We start from the raw sequence: 20,175 nt of genomic DNA, 5'->3' as shown, positions 1-20,175 counted from the left end.
AGCCACGAGAACACTAAAACCCATCTTTGAGTAAGAAAATGGAGGAGAAACAGCCACCAATAAAAATGACCATACCTGCCTGCTACAGATTTTCCAGAAAGTCTCCAGAACTGGAGGAAACAGCTACTTCTGAAGGCAGCGGTAGGAGACAGGGTTGAAAACAGGAGGACTGGCTGAAAGCTGTAAAGGGACATTCAACCCCCGATCCTGTTCCCTCTCCTGCACAGCCAAAGACTCTTCCTCCTCCACACTACAGAAGGCTAGAAATCCATAAAACGGCAAACCATCAAGGGTCTGGTTTTGGAAATACCAGGCATTGTCAGACAAGGAAGTAAAGAGTACTGCTGAAAACAGAAAATAATTAAAACTTCACACACTGACTAGTAAGACGCCAACTCCTTTTCCTCTGTTTCCACCGTTCAGCTTCCAGAATGCCAGCTGCAATGCTGAACCACTCCCCCGTTTTCCAAATTTGAGGATTACTCTTTAGGGACGCCAAGCTACCCAAGATAAAAGATACTGCAGTTCGGGTTCTCCAGTGAAACGCCCAGGTCTCTGCCAGACTACCTAAAAGTGAGGCTTGACAGACGACAGAGCACAGCCAGTTTACAGTCAGTTTTTACTGCCTCGATCTGACATGAAGACCAAGGATCACCTGACGTCTGAGGAGAGTCTCTAATGTGAACAGGAATGAAAGAAAAAGGTGAGAAAGGGATTTAGAGAGTTAAAAGATTATAGAGAACAAAAGAAAACTTTAAAAAATCTTATAATTAAGAATCTCAGAGATAAGGAAAAGTTACATTCATGAAACAGCTATAAAAGTATCCACGAAGAATTTCTTCAGAGACAGAGACCCTTTGATCCTGAAAAAAAGAAAAAGAAATAAGAGGGTTATAGGAGAAAGCAGAAAAATTCTTCAGAAGGAAGAATGAAGAAAAATGGATCAGAAATAGGAGCAAAAAGAGAATGAGAAAACCAACGAGAAGAATTCCAGAAAACAAGAACAGAGACAACAAAGGCAGGAAGTAAACAAAGAAATAATATCAAAACTTTTCCAAAGCTGAAAAAAATGAGCATTTCCAGATTGAAAGGACCTACAGAGTTCCTAGTCCAGAAGAGATCAGAGACCCACAATAAGGCCCATTCCTGTGAGACTTCAGAACTAAAAGGATCCACGCCAAGATCCATCACTGTGGAATTTCAGAAACCAGGGTAAAGGAGATGAACTTAGTAGCTTTCAGAAAATAACAACAAGCCACCCACAAAGGATCAGGAATCAAAATGTAGACTTCTCAAAAGCCAGACCATAACCTAGAAGAAGCCTTCAGCAAGCTGAGAAAAACAAACAAATATTTCCAATATAGAATTACACTAAACTATCAATTCCTTTTGAAGCTAGAATTAGGAAACTTTCAGACAACAATTTACCTCCCATGTATCTTTTCTGTAAAAGCTACTGGATAATGTGCTCCATCCACCAAAGTGAGGTGGTAAATCAAGAAGGCAAAAACACACGAGATCCAGTAAACACGGCACTAGGAGAGGCAGGGAATTCCCTGAATGATGGGTGAATGCTTCTAGGAAGATGAAACCGACAGAACAGATAACGTGACTTAATCTAATCAGGGGAGATTTTCAGTTCTGTAAGACAGTTTAAAAATGAATAAATGATTTGGGTCACATAAAATTAACCAAACAAGGCAATTATTAACTAATTGAAAACCCAAGTTATACAATAAATTACCCGATTACAGAATATTATGTAGGTTATAGTTATACCAATGTAAGTAGTTAATATTGATTTGGTAGTTAAATAAAAATAGATGTAAATACATTACAAGGGTGGGAAGAGAAGACAGGGAAGAGTAGAGGATAAGAGATAAATTTTTATGAGGACATCAATAGATAATACCTTGTCTTAAAAGAATAACAAAATAACAGCATATACATATTATTCATAAACAAGTGGCAAAGTAGATGCCCTAGAGCGACAGGAATCCAGAGCAGGGAGGGCAGGAGACTGATGTTTTCACTAACCTTAGGAGCACTATTCATCTCATTAAGCTAAGTATGGGTATTATCAGGTATTTGGGGCCGACCTCTACATTTAAAGGGGAAAATGATGTATATGTCTTTTATGTATTCTATGGACCACTGGAGGGTGTGCAAGATGAAGAGGGTCCCAAAGAGGCATACCTGGGAAGAATACCAAGCTAGCCTTCTCCAAGGAGGATACGAAATGGGTTGGGGTGAGGGAGGTAAAATAAAAGTAAATTATTTTAGGCTCTAAGTTTTCACAAAAACTCAGTCAACCCTTTTCCACCTGTTTTCTGCCACAGTCAGCTTCTGATCAGCCAACTTGATCCTGAGTTGGCTCATGTGTTTGCCTGGTCTGTCAGGAGAACTCATACCACGTCTGATTTTAGGAATTTAGAAAAAAGTGCTGAAAAGGGTAATATTCTCTGTTGCTATTTTCCTCTATGTTTATTGGATCCTCCAATAATTAAATAAATTTCCTGAATGCTTGACTAGAAAGTGGTATTTCTCAATTTCTTCCCAACTCTCAGAAAGTATAAAGTCATCTTACTGATATAAATAGAATGACCATGTATGACTTTTCCGATTACGAATTCTGAGATTGATAGCCAGTCTATATTTAGAGGCCCGCTTACATTCAGTGAGTGTGGCGCTTCACTCATTTTGTAATTTTCAGCAAAGGTCGACAACACCTTAGAGGAAATTATATTTTAAGAATAACAGTTTAGCTGAAAACAAAGAAACCTCAAGTCAAATTAAAATTTAATCTCCTTTTAGGGGAAAAAAACCATAGCGGGCAGAGGCAGACCCACTCTCCTGCTAAGTACAAAAACAAGAAGAGGAAGAGAGAAAGTTGGTTCTCCTCAGGCACTCACAGAACACCACTATGCAAGATGCAGAAATAGCAGATGCACATGGTTTAGACTCTAGATGTTTTTTCTAGAAACATCTATAAAATCAGTCCATCCGATCCTTCCCTTATGAACTGACCCAGTTTTAGAATTAACAACACAGACTTTTGTCCTTCTTTGGCTGGTATCTCCTTCCTATTTGGGGGAAAATGTCAAGAGAGTAAAGACTATTCATATTAGACTCTGCCTGCAGTGTGACGTAGGTTGTTTTCTCTTGCCCAGCCTCTCATCCTCTTAGTTTTCCAGCCCAATTTCTAAGCCTGGGGCTCCAGCTTTACAGCAGGTTCTACCCAATATCCTTCCTGTAAATTCTTGTTCTGCTTGAGTTAACCTTAATCAGTTTCTATTTGCAACCAAGAATTCTAACTGGTACCTAGTCCAAACTCTAAATGGAGCAGAAGTTCCATATGTAATGCCCTTGACAGATGGTCAGATTGTCCATGAGTATTTCCAGCCGTGGGGAACACCCTACATCCCAAGGCCAGCTGTTCCTCTGCTGGCTAATTGCAGCTGTTACAAAGGGGTTTCCTCCACTGACGTGAAATGTGCCTCCTTTCAACTTCTACCCGCGGCTCTGTTGGTCTTTGGACTGATCCACAGGAAGATGGCACCCTCTTTGATACTATAACCTTTTGAGTATTTGTAGATAGTTATCTTCATCTTCTGTTCTTCATTTCTGGTTTCAATGAAAACCTGCATAATCCTGGTCACTACCTTCTAGAACCCACCTTGTTGCTGTCAATATTTTTGACTGCATTCAAAGAAAAAAAAAAGCCAGTGGTTTCCCAAGTATATGATGTATATACCATTGGTGGTAGAAGACAATTAAATGACATTGAATCATACAGTGAAAAATTTACTTTCTTTTTACTATTCTTTTAGGAAATCTCTCAATATATGATTCTATCAGAGAGTTTCAAGTTTGGAATTAGCATTTCATTAACACTTTTCTATCATTGGTCGGCATCTCCTCAATTATTTAATGACATGGTTTTCTTTTAATTATATTTACTTTTATGGCAAGCGGTATCACTTTTCAACTTATAGCAATGATATAACTTTTGTCTCTAAAATTATAAGTACAAAATTAAGTAAATTTAAAGAAAAATATAAAGTAAATGATATTAAAGGGGATATGCTGGAATGGCAAAAAGTCGTGATGTTGGATGTTACTGACTAACACTTGGGAAACACTTTAGAAATAGCTTGTGCACTGCAGAATAAAATGTGGCTACTCTTTTGATCTAGACCTATACCTTATTACTTAAGCCCTTATTCTGCTGCCTTTATTTTTTAGCAGTTATTTAGTATCATTGATTCTTATCAGGAATGACTTGTCTACTTACTTTCAGTATCTAGCCCTAAAAAATAGTTTTTGCGTCTCTGGCAGACTGTTAAGGCATCTATCCTCTTCTTCATTCTTAGGTCCTGTGTTTCCATCAAATATTCTTCCATTATTCTTCAAAATTTTATCAGTCCTATTTCTTGGCCAAGTTGGTTTTGAATCCCAAATAGAATAACATATTCAGTGTCCTTATCAAAAGCCCTTTTCCCAAGACTCCACTGAGCAAGAGATCTGGGAGTGCTGACTTACCTGTGGCATGTTCACGTAGACCTACATCAAAGGCAAGTTTATCTGTCTGGGATCTTGATGTAGTCAAACACGTTAGATACTGTGAAACAAGAACAGATGCTAGTGAAGTCACACTCTTCCACTGGGTTTGGTATCTCACCACTATTCAGCTTCCAGTTTGTTTTAACAAAGAGCTCCTGTGAAAAGGGCTCATTTATCTTTCAGTGGAAAGTTAATTGGTACGATGCTTTTGGGAAATACTTTTATAATACATTTAAAACCTCAAAAATGTTCCTATTTAGTGACTCAGTGATTTAACTATAGAACTCTATGTTATAGAAATAAAATTGAAATATTAAAGATGCTTTAGCTCAAAGATATTCTGAGAAACATTTAACTTACGAGCAATACAAATGGAATATAAATGACTAACAATAATGGAAATGCTAGATAAACTTTGGTACTTCTATTTTGTGGAATATTATATTAAGAGTATTTATCAAGATTGTGTAATAGCATGGAACATTGTTTATCACACATTGAGCTAAAAAAAATGGTATACATTATAGCACATTTATATGGTTACCATGTACACAAAAATTTAAATGCCTAGCAACCAGACTAAAAGGAATTATACCAAAATAATAACAGAAGTTTTCTTTGGATGTTGGGTAGTGGGGACTGGAAACCATAGATGATTCCCCCACATCTACTTATTTCCTGCTTTTCAAATTTTCTATGAGCTTTAAAAGTTCTCAAAAGAATGATTATGGTTTTTTCTGATTATAAAAATAAACGTGCAAATAAAACTTAAAAGTCATTTAAAAAATAACTTAGTAAAGGAGAGAAAACCCTGGCCTGTTCCCTGCCTCCTTCATTAATGGGCACAGTGGCATGTCTTAGGGAGGCAGGTAAGCACAGGGATGTGCTTTCTGAGCTGTACTTCTAGTTCTTGGCAAGAGGAAGATGGAAAATCCTTGTATTATACAAAGTCATAGCTCACAGGCTTTATTCCCAGAACTGCTCTTAAAAGCAACTAGCTACAATACAGTTTATGGTAATTGTGAGTGGGATTACTTTTAGGAGGGGTGAACTTAACAACAAATAATGTCAGCCTTTGAATCTCTACCAGGATGTGAACCTGAGTTTTTGAAACCATGAGAAATGTGAGGTTCTGTTTATACTACTTGGGAAGAAAAAGAGAGGTGTTGGGGTTTTATTTACCCTATGGATAAGTACCAGATTCTGAAAGATAAATGAGCAACTCTCAACTCCAGAGACCATCAGGGTACAAAGTTTCCCCACTCTCAAAAATGTCCCCATCTCCTACTTGAATACCCTTCCTTTGGTCATTTTTGTTCTCTGTCTTTTGTCATAAAGAACTACAACAGATAAATGTTCACGCTGAAGAGGTCAACTTCTTGCCAGTGCTTAGAAAAAAAATGCTGCAATAAATTATTTGAGAGGCAGCTGTTGCTCTCGCCACCAATTTCATAGTTCAACCTTTGAGATGAGATTTGCAGCATGCTGTGGGTGTAAATGTGAAAAAATAAGTATTGAATTAATGTACCAGTTTTCCACTAAGGCTAGTGAAAGAAGACAAACCCTTACATGGATAGCAAGTGAGGGTGATACACTTAGGAACTGAGAATAAATGTGATTTGGGTTGACACACATCATACTTGTTTGAGATCAGAATATTCTTAATACTTTCTGTGAAAGATTTGCAATATCTGTATTTTACAAATTATATTTATTTAAAACTCGCAAATTGTTTTCAAGTTACATTGAGTTATCAACATTCTGCTTAATTCTGGTTCTACCTGCCTGGTTAGTTATAGCCTGATCAGCTTTCTGTGGCTACCTTGTCCCTTATCTTCCTCCTGACTCCGGATTAACATCATACCTTCAAATTCATCCAGGACTGAAGGCAATGGATATCATACCATTTCTTTTAGCTAGGTGAAAGAGGAGAAATGTCACAAAAATCCCACTTGATTGGTGTTTCTTTTATGCTGGTTATACTTGTATACTAAAGAAACCAGTCACTCCATAGTTCATTTGATCACTTATCAATTCAACTAATATTTACTAAGCATCTAGTACGAGGGCACTTCCAAAAGTTCATGGAAAAATGGAATTAAAAGATAATGAGAATCTTTCCATGAACTTTTTGAAGACCCTTGTATGTCAAGGCACTGTACTTAGGGGGGTCAAGTTTAGTGAAATAAAAAAAGGACAAGGTGCTTTTCCTCATGGCGTTGGGTTGGAGTGTCAACATTAAGCAAACACAAATATGTAACAGCAAATCGAGGTAGGTGATAGAAAGGAAATGATAAAACAATAGTGTGCTATCATGATTTATATTCTATATTGCCCCTGCTGTTAACTTGGAGGTGCTGGCTTCCTGTGCTCCCCTCGCCCCTCATCTTTTCCTCCTCCTTGAACAGTGCAAGCGGATGTCCAGGCTTGCTTACCATTCTGCTGAAGGAGTGCCTCAGGAGAATCGCGTGGCCGTACAGCAGCGTCCTGTGGCCACCCCCTTGTGCCGCCTGTGGGAACGAGGAAGGGAAACGTCAGCACGTGCCAGGTGTGATTTCTCAGAGCAAAACAGCATGAGAGTGCTGGGAGACAGACTACAAGGGAAAGACCCACTGCAAAACTTCCAAGGAATTCATTCTAGAAGCAAGTGACCAGCCTGTGGGTAGAAGAAGACGGGTGACCACAGCCATGCAACATCCTTGGGAGAGGGTGTGTGGAGCCAAACCTCCTTTCAGAATTGGCCCCTGCCCAGGATCAGCAGAAACCCAGAGCTGTCTGCCAGAGAAGCACGTGAATGAGACAGGTACTGCTTACCTTCCTTTGAAACTTCTCAGCAGCGTTAAGAGTGAGTGAGAGCAACAAACATGATGTAACTGAAGCCTAGCGACAGAAAGGCGCAGGGCCGACGGGCACATGGCCACGTTCTGTGCCTGGGTCTTTTCCCTTCAAGGCACTTGTGCCTTCTGCCCATTCACTGAAATGGGCCCTCTGACAAGGTCTCACCAACGAGAGATGGCTCTGTAATCCGGCACTTTGAAAGCATCGCCGGTCATAAATCCATCAGTTGGGAGACCATCTAGGTATCTCCTGTGCCTCAGGAGGCAGCTCCACGTAGGCTGTTTGCTCAGTGGCTGCCCGAGCAGTGCAAGAGGGAGGCACAAGAGGAAGAGACCGCCCAACAGAAAGCCGCTGCTGTCTGCTCCTAACCTTTTCCCTTAACCTGATTCACACATCACTTATGCTGAGCTGAACGGTACATGATATGAGACAAAACTATCATTTACTCTAGTCACAGGTGAGTAGGTAGCATGGAAAACTGAAATCTACAGAAAATTCTGGAATTCTTTAGCATCAACATTTCCAACACCCGTTTCTTAGGTCTCTCCTCATCATGCTAACCTGTCCTCGGTCAGTCAAAATTTTTTGATCACACATCCGATGCTTTTAGGAGAAAATATTTGAACACAGGCTCTCCCTTCCCCAAACACGTTCAAAAAGAGAATCCAAAGTCTGAAATAAAGAAGGGGGCAAAAACAATTTGCTGACTCTGTGGCTACAAAATAATTTCTTCAATTCCACCTATAAAATGGTGTTAAGAGGTAATTTCTCATTGGAAAAAAAAAAAAAAAGTTTGAGATAAAATTGCACGATAAAGAGAAATTCTAACATTTTCCTTTATATGCCCAGGGCACCTCTTACGCAGGCCCTTTTATTCAGAGCAACAGACAGGCTGCCAGAGGGCTGGTTTGAGGTTCTGCTCCTCTCTCAGGTCCACCCTGCAATCCCAGCCAGGAGCAATGGGGAGGAAGGGGAAGCCAGGTAGAGGGGAGAAAGCCTTGAGGAATTTTACTTCAACTCTACTTGGATTAATGGAATCACTTTGTCCATGAGATGGTTTTTCACATCATACAACAAACCCAAAGAAAAGAAAAAAGATAAACATAGTATCATGTTCAAAAAGAGGCTGGTAACTAAATATAAACATGGTTGTGCTTTTTTCCATAGCTACAGAGATATGTAAGTATTCTCCAGACTTTAATATTATGCAGGAATTAACAGTGCTCTTCACCATATTTCCAAATTTCTTGAAATCATTTGCACTGACTTTCATTTCTGTATTTACAAATGTCAACAGCTTATGTTAAAATCAGACAGGCTAATTTTCACATCTTTTCAATCTAACCAAAATTGTCCCTATATACCTGTACTATTACAAGTTAATTGATGGCTCCTGATGGTTTCCATTCTGGATGAATACTCCCAAACTACATTATGTCTCAAATTGAACTACTGACTAAATTCTACTTTCTACTATTAACCATGGGTCATACCTTTCTCCAATTCTTTGTTCCTATCAACTCTGTAATCATAAGAAGAGTCAAGAGTTGTTGACCCCAAAAAGTAGCAATGAGGAGCCTGTATTCCTCTTCTTCTCTGGCACTATGGAAACATCTCTGGGCCCTCATGTCCCTGTTAATGATATCATCGGAAAAGCAAAGGGATTTAAACACTCTGTCACTCTCTCTGCTCTAGCCATAGTGGCCGTTCTCTATTTTTTACACAAGCACATTCCTACCACAGGTTCTTTGCACATGTGTTTCCCTCAGCCTGGAATGCTCTTCCTCCAGTATTCTCATGGCTAATTTCCAGCCTTTATTCAGGTCTGTGCTCAGACATCTCATTAGAGAGATCTTTGCTGATCACCCTTCTAAAAAAACAATCACCCTTACTGTAACACATTTTCCTGCTTTATTATTTCTCATGGCATTTATTATTTTTTAAATATATCTACTCCCCCTCCCCCTAGAATATAAACTCCATGATCATAGGGTCTTTGTTGTGTCTTCAGCTACATCAATGTCATTTTTATCAGTACCCAGTACATAGGAGGCACACATTAAATATTTCCTAATTGAATGAATGAATAATTGGAGGAGGTGATCCTTTTGTTTCCATTTTACAGATAGGAAAAAAAAGCATAGAGAAATTTTAAAACTTTCCTGCGGCTGGCTTATAAACGCTGAGTTTGAATTTGAACTTGGGTCTAACTACAAATTCTACTAACTCCCTTCACTATTTGACACTAATTCTGTAATAACACTCCAGGAAAGATGTGATGGCTACATGGAAAATTGTGTGGATCTGTTCATTGGATCAGGACCATGGGACTTCATCAGGATGACAGGCTTGTCCCTGCCACAAGTGACCTTGGCTGTCATAATAAGCAGAAAGAGATTATTTGGTACCACCTCATGGGATGGGAATGGGTCAGGGAAAAGCTGGTTAAAGGCCCTGACGCCATGTCCAGAGGGAAAATATTCCACTAGATCATTAATTCAATCATCTTGCCTGTAATTTCAAAATTAATTTCCATCACTGACATTTCTTTTGGTAGTTCTCAAAGAATACTGCCTCCCAGTGAGATAAACCAGATATAGCAACTAAGGAGGTGGGGGACTGTGTTTCTATCCAGCCACACATAAATGTTTCATGGCTGTTAGATCTCTAAGCCATCTTCTGTTATAATCTGGGATCCTAAACTCCACTTTGGGGGTCCAAGGCTCTAAGACACATGCTTAGGCCCCATGAAGGCTCCTCGCTGAATCTAATATAACCCATCAAGCATCAGGAGGCACATTCCTGGGAGATCTTGTAGGGTATGAAGTCATTTTCTGGATGTGGATGTATGTGCTCTAATTTTCTCTCCTTTCAACACCCCACTTCTGTTCCACTCTTTTAGGCTATCAAAGAGAGAAAGAAGTCTCTCAAGAAGGTCATAAAACATTTCCTGAACTTGTTAGAGGCCCTTTGCATTGCTCAGGAGGTATGTATCTCTGATACAAGTGACAACTAAATAATCATAATGCCTCATACATAAAAAATAATAATACCTAACAACAGAAATAAAAAAAAGTGCCTTCTCTCACTCAAGCCATTCACCATGTGACACCCTGCATTGCTGTAGAGCCACCACCAAGAACAAGGCCCTCACCAGATGTGTCCCCTGGACTTTGGACTTCCCAGCCTCCAAAACTGGAAGCAATAAATTACAAATTAATAATTTACAAATTAAAAAAAGAAATACATTACAAATTAATAATTAACAAATTAAAAAAGAAATTACAAATTAATAATTTATAAATTAAAAACAAAATAAATTACAAATTAATAATTTACAAATTAAAAAAAAGAAATGAACAAAAGCAAGTAACCTAGTATATTCAGTTAGAAAACATAATGAGAGATTCTATTCATTATTGCTAAAAAAATATATTAAATATTTAAACATTTACTTAGGTGAATGGAACCTTCAATATGAAACCACAAAACTTTATGGTTAAAATAAAATTTGATTTGATGAAATGAAAAGGTATGCATTGTTACATAATAAGAATACTCATATTTGTAAATGCTTATTCTCCTAAATTTAACTTACAGATTTAATGTGATATTAATTAAAATTTAGAGTTTCAGAATTCGACAAAATTGCTATAAAATTAATCTGGAAATATAAACAGTATGAAATTTTTATTCTGGAAAGGAATCAAGTTTTAGTAAATGTTATAAAGCAGAATTAATTCACTCTGGTACTGGTTCAAAAAGAAGAATGTAGCACATAGAACAGTCCATAAACAAATCTTACTATATGAAAACGTAGCGTATGATAAAGCAGACTTTCGATACAATAGGAGAAAAGTGAGATTTTTAAGCACATGTCTGCAATATGTGGGTAATGAATCAGAAAACCATTAAGATCCACAGTAAACTTAAAAAGATAGATTCTGGATGGGTAATTGAGTTAAATATTTCATTTTAAAATTAAAATCTAGAACTAGCATGTAATAAAATAATCTACTTCCTTTACAGAATAGCACTTATTCACGCTTTGAACAATAATATCTGTATATTGTATCAAAATTACTGGACTTCAGAACAATGAAAACACCACCATTTAATAGACTACAGAAAGACTTTGTGTCACTTTGACAAAAGGGTTTATACCTCATTGAAATGTAGGAAAAAAACAAACCTCAAATAAAGAAGTAGGCAAAGGACATGAATAAATGATTCATATCAGAATAAAATTAAGACATATGGAAGGGATTTTATCTCTTCTAGTAATGAAAGAAATGACAATTAAAGCAACTGTGATACATCATTTTACATCTGTAAAATTTGCAAAAATGGAAAAAAAAATGTAACGCTGTCAGATTTTTGCAATTTAGCTGATGTGATCCTGTGCAAGGTGGCACCAAGAACAACCCTTCTGCAAAGCAGTATGGTAATATGGAAAAAGAGCTGTAATGAAATCCATAATCTTTGCTGTAGTAATTCTGCTTCTGGGGATCGTTCAAGAGAAATGAAAAGGTATGTACACAGTTGTGATAAGAACATTATAATGGGTGCAACAAAATAAAAAACCTAGGAAAACCTAAATATACAAAAGAAAAATATTGTCTAGTAAATCATAAGGTTTCTTCAGGATGTTCTATCCTGCAACCATTAAAGAAAGCAATTACAGAGGCTATGTAGAAGCACAGAAAAACGATCATGACATGCCACTGTGAAAAAAGCAGAATAAAAAATGTCTTCAATTCTTGTACAAATATGTGAGAACAATAAGGAAACCTATAAAAATGAAAAAGCCAGACACCAAGAGTTCTCGTACATCCATGGAAGGGAAATCCTAGGGGATTTGACCAATACCGGATTTCTTCAAAGCCTTGAAAGCATAAAGAAAAGTATCGACTAGAGTTGTGTCCACGTCCGGCGGCAAAATGGCGGTCTGAAGGCAGCGGCAGCGGTGGAAACTCAAGACTCGGGGGCGCCAGGGACTGGAAGAAATCACAGTGCCTACTTGGAAAGAAGAAAAGGTAGCGACTTGCCCCAGCCCAACCCCAGAGCGGGCCCCTAGAAAGGTTGGAGCTGCCACCTCTTGCAGTCGGTGACCACGTGACTCTGAGCCCGCCCGCGGAAGCAGCAGCGGAGGCAGTGGAGGAACTGGCAGCAGCGGCAGCAGTGGAGGAGCCGGTGCCAGCGGCAGCAGTGGAGGAGTTGGCGGCAGTGGCGTAAGCAGCACCGGCGGTAGCGGCGCCAGCGGCAGCAGTGGGGGAAGTGGCACCAGCGGTAGTGGCAGCAGCAGCAGGAGCGGGGAAAGCGGTGGCAGCGGAGCCAGCGGAAGTGGTGCCAGCGGCAGCGGCGTGAACGGCAGCAGCAGGGGAAGTGGCAGCGGCAGGAGTGACACCCTGCGGTACCGCGCCGTCACCCAGAAACCCGGCAGAGTCCAAGCTGACCAGAGAGGTGGCTCCCCAGAGAGGCCCAAGACCCGAGGCAACCACACATGCAAGGCACTAGTGGCCAACTGAGTAGTCACTGAGGTAGCCACACCAAATTGGCAACGACAGCAACACCTTAGTCATTCAATAGTGTCAAACCTGTGGACTATGAAACCCCCTGCCACAATGAATAAACATCAAAGAAAAGATACCAGAAATATGAAAAATCAAGAAAGTACACCACCCAAAGATAATAAATCTCAAGCTCTAGATCCTATAGAACAAGAAGCCCTTGAAAAGACTGACAAGGAATTTCAAGTGATAATTCTAAGGAAACTGAATGAGATACAAGAAAACTCAGCTAGACATCATGATGAAACGAGAAAAAGTATACAGGACCTGAAAGAGGAAATGTACAAAGAAATCAATGCCCTGAAAAAAAATGTAGCAGAACTTGCAAAACTGAAGAAATTATTCAGCGAAATAAAAAACACAATGGAGAGTTTAACCAGCAGGCTTGTAGAAGTTGAAGAGAGAACCTCTGAACTTGAAGATGGGCTGTTTGAAATAACACAAGCAGACAACAAAAAAAAGAAAAAAGAATCAAAGGCATTGAAGAAAATCTGAGAGAGATATCAGACAACCTTAAGCGCTCAAATATCTGAGTCATGGGTATTCCAGAAGGGGAGGAAAAAGGAGATTGCCTTGAAAACATATTCAACAAAATAGTGGCAGAAAACTTCCCAGGTAGAGGAGAAATCACAGATCTTCAGATCCAGGAAGCTCAACGATCTCCAAACATATTCAACCCAAAAAGGCCTTCTCCAAGACATGTTATAGTCAAATTGGAAAAACTCAAAGACAAAGAGAGAATCTTAAAAGCTGCAAGAAAGAAGCATCAAATCACCTATAAGGGAGCCCCAATCAGGCTAACATCAGACTTTTCATCACAAACCCTAAAAGCCAGAAAGGAATGGGATGATATATTCAAACTACTAAAAGACAAAGATTGCCAGCCAAGAATACTCTACCCTGCAAGGCTATCCTTCCGAAATGAAGGGCTAATAGTATATTTCTCAGACAAACAAAAACTACGGGAGTTCACCACCACACGACCACCCTTACAAGAAATTCTCAAGGAAGTACTGGGTTTGGTTCCTGAAAAATAGCTACCACTGCCATAAAAACCCAAGAAAAATCTAAACCCACTAGTATAATAAAAATGGCATTCATGAAGAGAAAACAAACAAACAAAAACGCTATCTACAACCTAAGAAACAACAAACACAGAAAAAAAACAGTAAATCAGAAAGCAAGGAACAAAAGACACCTAAGACAACCAAACAACAATCAATAAAATGCTAGGAATAAATCAACACTTTTCAATAACAATTCTTAATGTAAAAGGCTTAAACTCCCCAATCAAAAGACACTGACTGGCTGACTGGATTAAAAAGGAGGACCCAACTATATGCTGCCTTCAAGAGACCCACCTCACCCATAAAGACTCACTTAGACTAAGAGTGAAAGGATGGAAAAAGATTTAACATGCAAACAGAAAAGAAAAACGAGCTGGAGTAGCGATTCTTATATCTGACAGAGTGGACTTTAAACTAAAAACCATAAAAAGAGACAATGAGGGACACTACATAATGATAAAAGGACTGATCCATCAAGAAGACATAACAATCATAAATATGTATGCATCCAATGTTGGAGCAGCCAGATTTATAAAACAAATTCTATTAGACCTAAAGAAGGAAATAGACACTAATACAATAATAGCAGGGGACCTGAACACTCCACTGTCAATATTAGACAGATCATCTAGGCAAAGAATCAGCAGAGAAATACAAGATCTAAACAATACTCTAGACCAATTGGACTTGGCAGATATCTAGAGAACATTCCATCCAACAACCTCAGAATATTCATTCTTCTCATCAGCACATGGATCATTCTCCAGGATAGATCACATATTAGGTCACAAATCAAGTCTCAACAAATTCAAAAACACTGGAATTATCCCATGTATTTTCTCAGACCATAATGGATTAAAACTAGAAATCAATAACAAACGAAATTCTGGAAACTATAAAAACACATGGAAATTAAACAGCATTCTACTTAATGACATATGGGTCCAAGAAGAAATCAAGCAGGAAATCAAAAAATTTATTGAAACTAATGAAAATAATGATACATCATACCAAAACCTGTGGGATACTGCAAAAGCAGTATTACGGGGGAAATTTATTGCACTAAATGTTCACCTCAGAAGAATGGAAAGATGGCAAGTGAACAACCTAACACTTCACCCTTAAAGAACTAGAAAAACAAGAACAATCCAAACCTAAAGTTAGCAGATGGAAAGAAATCATTAAGATCAGAGCAGAACTTAATGAAATTGAAAACCAAAAAACAATACAAAAGATCAAGGAATCAAAAAGTTGGTTTTTTGAAAAGATAAATAAAATTGACAAACCATTAGCATGGCTAACAAAAAAAAGAAGAGAGAAGATTCAAATAACAAAAATTAGAAATGAAAAAGGTGATATTACAACTGATTCATCTGAAATACAAGGAATCATTCGAGACTACTATAAACAACTATACGCCAACAAATTTGAAAATCTGGAGGAAATGGATAAATTTCTGGACACACACAAGCTCCCAAAACTGAACCATGTAGATGTAGAAAATTTGAACAGACCAATAACAATAAAGGAGATTGAAGCTGTTATCAGAAGGCTCCCAACAAAGAAAAGCCCAGGACCAGATGGATTCACAGCAGAATTTTACCAAACATTCAAAGAGGAATTGACACCGATTCTTTACAAACTATTCCAAAAGAATGAAACGGACGCAAATCTCCCAAACTCATTCTATGAAGCAAACATCATCCTGATACCAAAACCAGGTAAAGATATAACCAAAAACGAAAACTACAGGCCAATATCCTTGATGAATATAGATGCAAAAATCCTCACTAAAATACTAGCAAACAGAATACAGCAACACATACGAAAAATTATTCTCCACGATCAAGTGGGATTCATCCCAGGGATGCAAGGTTGGTTCAAAATATGCAAATCAATAAATGTGATACACCATATTAATAAACTCAAACACAAGGACCATATGATCATCTCTATAGATGCTGAAAAAGCATTTGATAAAATCCAACACTCATTCATGACAAAGACCCTCTATAAATTAGGTATAGAGGGAAAGTATCTCAACATAATCAAACCATATATGCCAAACCCACTGCCAATATCATCCTGAATGGGGAAAAGCTGAAAGCTTTTCCTTTAAGAACAGGAACTAGACGAGGATGCCCACTCTCACCACCTCTATTCAACATAGTGTTGGAAGTACTAGCCAGAGCAATCAGAAATAAATAATCAGAGCAAATGGAAGTAAAGGGCATCCAGACTGGAAAAGATGAAGTCAAACTGTCCCTGTTTGCAGATGACATGATCCTACATATCGAACAGCCTAAAGCCTCTACAAAAAAATTCTTGGAGGTGATAAATGATTTCAGCACAGTAGCAGGATACAAAATCAACACACAAAAATCAGTAGCATTTCTATTCTCCAATAGTGAACATGCAGAAAGAGAAATCAAGAAAGCCTGCCCATTTACAATAGCAACCAAAAAAATAAAATACTTAGGAATTGAGTTAACCAAGGATGTGAAAAATCTCTATAATGAGAACTACAAACCACTGCTGAGAGAAATTAGAGAGGATACAAGAAGATGGAAAGATATCCCATGCTCTTGGATTGGAAGAATCAACATAGTGAAAATGTCCATCTACCGAAACTGATATACAAATTCAATGCAATCCCCATCAAAATTCCAATGACATTTTTCTCAGAAATGGAAAGAACTATCCAGACATTTATATGGAATAACAAAAGACCATGCATAGCCAAAGCAATGCTGAGCAAAAAAAAATAAAGCTGGAGGCATAACACTACCTGACTTTAAACTATACTACAAAGCTATAATAACCAAAACAATATGGTACTGGCATAAAAACAGACACACTGATCAATGGAATAGAATAGAGAATCCAGAAATCAACCCACACACCTACAGCCATCTGGTCTTTGACAAAGGCACCAAGCCTATTCACTGGGGAAGAGACTGCCTCTTTAGCAAAATGGTGCTGGGAGAACTGGATATCAATATGCAGGAGAATGAAACTAGACCCATACCTTTCACCATACACTAAACTCAACTCAAAATGGATTAAAGAATTAAATATACACCCTGAAACAATAAAACTTCCTAAAGAAAACATAGTAGAGACACTTCAGGAAATAGGACTAGACACAGACTTCATGAATACTACCCCAAAAGCATGGGCAACAAAGGAAAAATAAACAAATGGGATTATATCAAACTAAAAAGCTTCTGCACAGCAAAAGAAACAATTAACAGAGTTAAAAGACAACCAAGAGAGTGGGAGAAAATATTTGCAAAATATACATCTGACAAAGGATTAATATCCAGAATAAACAAGGAACTCAAACAACTTCACAAGAAAAAAACAAGCAACCCAATTAAAAAATGGGCAAAAGAGCTAAGTAGGCATTTCTCTAAGGAAGATATACAAATGGCCAACAGACATATGAAAAAATGCTCAACATCACTCAGCATCCAGGAAATGCAAATCAGAAGTACACTGAGATACCATCTCACCCCAGTTAGGATGGCCAAAATCCAAAAGATCCTGAACGATAAATGCTGGCGAGGTTGCGGAGAAAAAGGAACTCTCATACATTGTTGGTGGGACTGCGAGATGGTGCAGCCTCTATGGAACATGGTATGGAGGTTCCTCAAACAATTGCAGATAGATCTGCCATATGACCCAGCTATCCCACTGCTGGGAATATACCCAGAGGAATGGAAATCATCAAGTCGAAGGTATACCTGTTCCCCAATGTTCATCGCAGCACTCTTTACAATAGCCAAGAGTTGGAACCAGCCCAAATGTCCATCATCGGATGAGTGGATACGGAAAATGTGGTACATCTACACAATGGAATACTACTCAGCTATAAAAACAAATGAAATACTGCCATTTGCAACAACATGGATGAACCTTGAGAGAATTCTATTAAGTGAAACAAGTCAGGCACAGAAAGAGAAATACCACATGTTCTCACTTATTGGTGGGAGCTAAAAATAAATAAATAAATTCACACACACACACACACACACACACACACACACACACACACACACACAAACCGGGGGTGGGGGGAAGACATAACAACCACAATTCCTTGAAGTTTATACGATAAGCAAACAGAAAGGACGTTTTTGGGTGAGAGGGAGGAGAGTGAGGAAGGAGGGAGGTTTCGGTAACGGGCAACAATAATCAACCACATTGTATATCGACAAAATAAAATTAAGAAAAAAAAATTGAAACAGCCATTTGGTTGGCTGCAGAACCACTGGACTTTATCCTTTTCCAAATTTTTCTTTAGCACTATTACCACATCATTTCAATAAAAAGTGTGTGTGAGAGTGTGTGTGTGTGTGTGTGTGTGTGTGTGTGTGTGTGTGTGTGTGTGTGTGTGTGTGTGTGTGTGTGTTGGGGTGGGAGGTGGACAACTTGTTGCCTGCATTTACAGAAGTGGAGTGTTATAAAAGTACTGGGACTATTTGTTAAACCTTCAGTTGCTCAAGGGTGTGATTAATTTGCCAGGATCCTCAGTAAGCGAAAGGCAGACGGGGATGCATATCTAGCGTTCTTGCTTTTAGACACTGACTCCAGAGTCTGGGTCTACCCTAGTGTTGCACGGAAACCCCAGAGACGCAGCCTTTATTCAAGACACCCTGAGCTCCCTCAGGCTCAGCTCCAGACTCTATAGGAAACATCTCTTGCTGCATGGATCCACTCCTACACGGGTCCCAAACCCACTGGCCCCTCTGTCTGCCCCTGTGGACTCTTCACTTTGGATCTCATTCTTGTTTCTAGGGACTTGGCTCTAGACTATTCCATGCTTCCCAAGGCTACTTCATCCAGCTGTCAGATTCCAGACCATCTTCTGCTGCTGCTGCAGGCCAGTGGATCATCCCCTTCTAACCAAACCCCAAAGACCCCGCTCAAGCAACCCACTTTTCTAGGTGGAGTGGACAGACAGGGCTGGACAACATCTCTGCAGCTCAAACAATGCAGAAGAAACTGATGGGACATTTTCCAAACAGGTCTTGGATTTTAAATACCTGGTAACAGGGACAATTTTTCCTCTGTAATGATATTTAAAAAAGGATGCTCTTGCAGTACATCAGAAATTATAAAGTACAGTCCAGGGATGGGAGGAGCACATGCACAGATTAGAATGATGTGTGATTAGGAGCCAGGGAATGAGACAACAGGAACAGCCACCCTAATTTCCTGAAATTAGGAGTGAAGCCCCGAAGAGCCCAACACTGGGCATTTAACCTGCTTCCTCCCCACCTCTTTTGGATAAGATACTCCACTCAGCTTGGTAGCTGTCAAATCCTGCTTTTCCTGGGCTGAGCAAAGATACCACTTACCTCCTATGGCCCTCAACCTTGGAGTATAAAAACACTACACAAGTGTAAGGCATCATTCTTTTACTTAGATACCTATATTTTCTACTCAGAATGAGATGGTCAATATGAACCTCAAACCAACAGTGAGAGGTGCCTGAGCCATTAGCTCCAGAGAGCTCCATGAAGAGCTTTCCCCCTCCAAGAAATCTTTCTAGTGAGTCTGGAGCAACTCAACAGGACAGTGCGGGCCCTCAAGATAAATGCACTGGGAGGAAGGCTACATTCCTGGAGTCTTTTGTGGGGCTCTTAGGATATTCTTGAAAACTGAAATCATGAAATAGAATTTTAACGAAGTTTGGAGCAGAGGAGGAAGGTGCAGCAACCGATATCCCCACTTCCCCAGATTCAGTGATCATGGCGGTCCTACTTGGTCAGTCAGCCTTATGAAAAGGCAGGCCCAAATGTCAGAGGCTATGAGGCACAAAAGAGAAAGTGGCTGCATCTGGTGGCAGAGGTCCTATGGCCGTCACTGCCCTGCCAGCTGCCATGTTCTCATAACAAGGGCAGCAAGGTGACCTTGACTCCAAGGAGCCCCACCTCCTGCACCCACAGTCCTGCCCCCACCCTACCTCCTATCATAGGATGGAAGAAAAGGATGCTCCAGAAGCAGTGCACAGACAGGCTATGCTCCTTTATTTTTTAGGTATATAAACTTTGTCACCAAGCAGGAAAACACAGGCAAAACAAAACAATTCATCCCCCACCACCCACCACTGAATGTCAAATTTACCATTA

At 39.2% G+C, this 20,175-nt stretch overlaps 1 protein-coding gene across 1 annotated transcript in view; it reads right to left on the bottom strand.

The window, feature by feature from the left end:
- RYR3 (ryanodine receptor 3) overlaps nucleotides 1–20,175 on the bottom strand; it is a 491,041-nt gene that overhangs the window by 268,871 nt on the left and 201,995 nt on the right. Inside the window, exons 4-5 of the mRNA XM_063091474.1 lie at nucleotides 6,999–7,073; nucleotides 4,543–4,621 (exon numbers count right to left, since the gene is read on the bottom strand). Of these exons, the coding sequence (XP_062947544.1) occupies nucleotides 4,543–4,621; nucleotides 6,999–7,073 (154 nt within the window). The remainder of the gene's footprint in view (nucleotides 1–4,542; nucleotides 4,622–6,998; nucleotides 7,074–20,175) is intronic.

This window comes from Cynocephalus volans, chromosome 3 (assembly GCF_027409185.1).
Source record: "Cynocephalus volans isolate mCynVol1 chromosome 3, mCynVol1.pri, whole genome shotgun sequence".
In the NCBI taxonomy this organism is placed as follows: Eukaryota; Metazoa; Chordata; class Mammalia; order Dermoptera; family Cynocephalidae; genus Cynocephalus; species Cynocephalus volans.
This window is presented reverse-complemented; position numbering and strand designations above follow the sequence as displayed.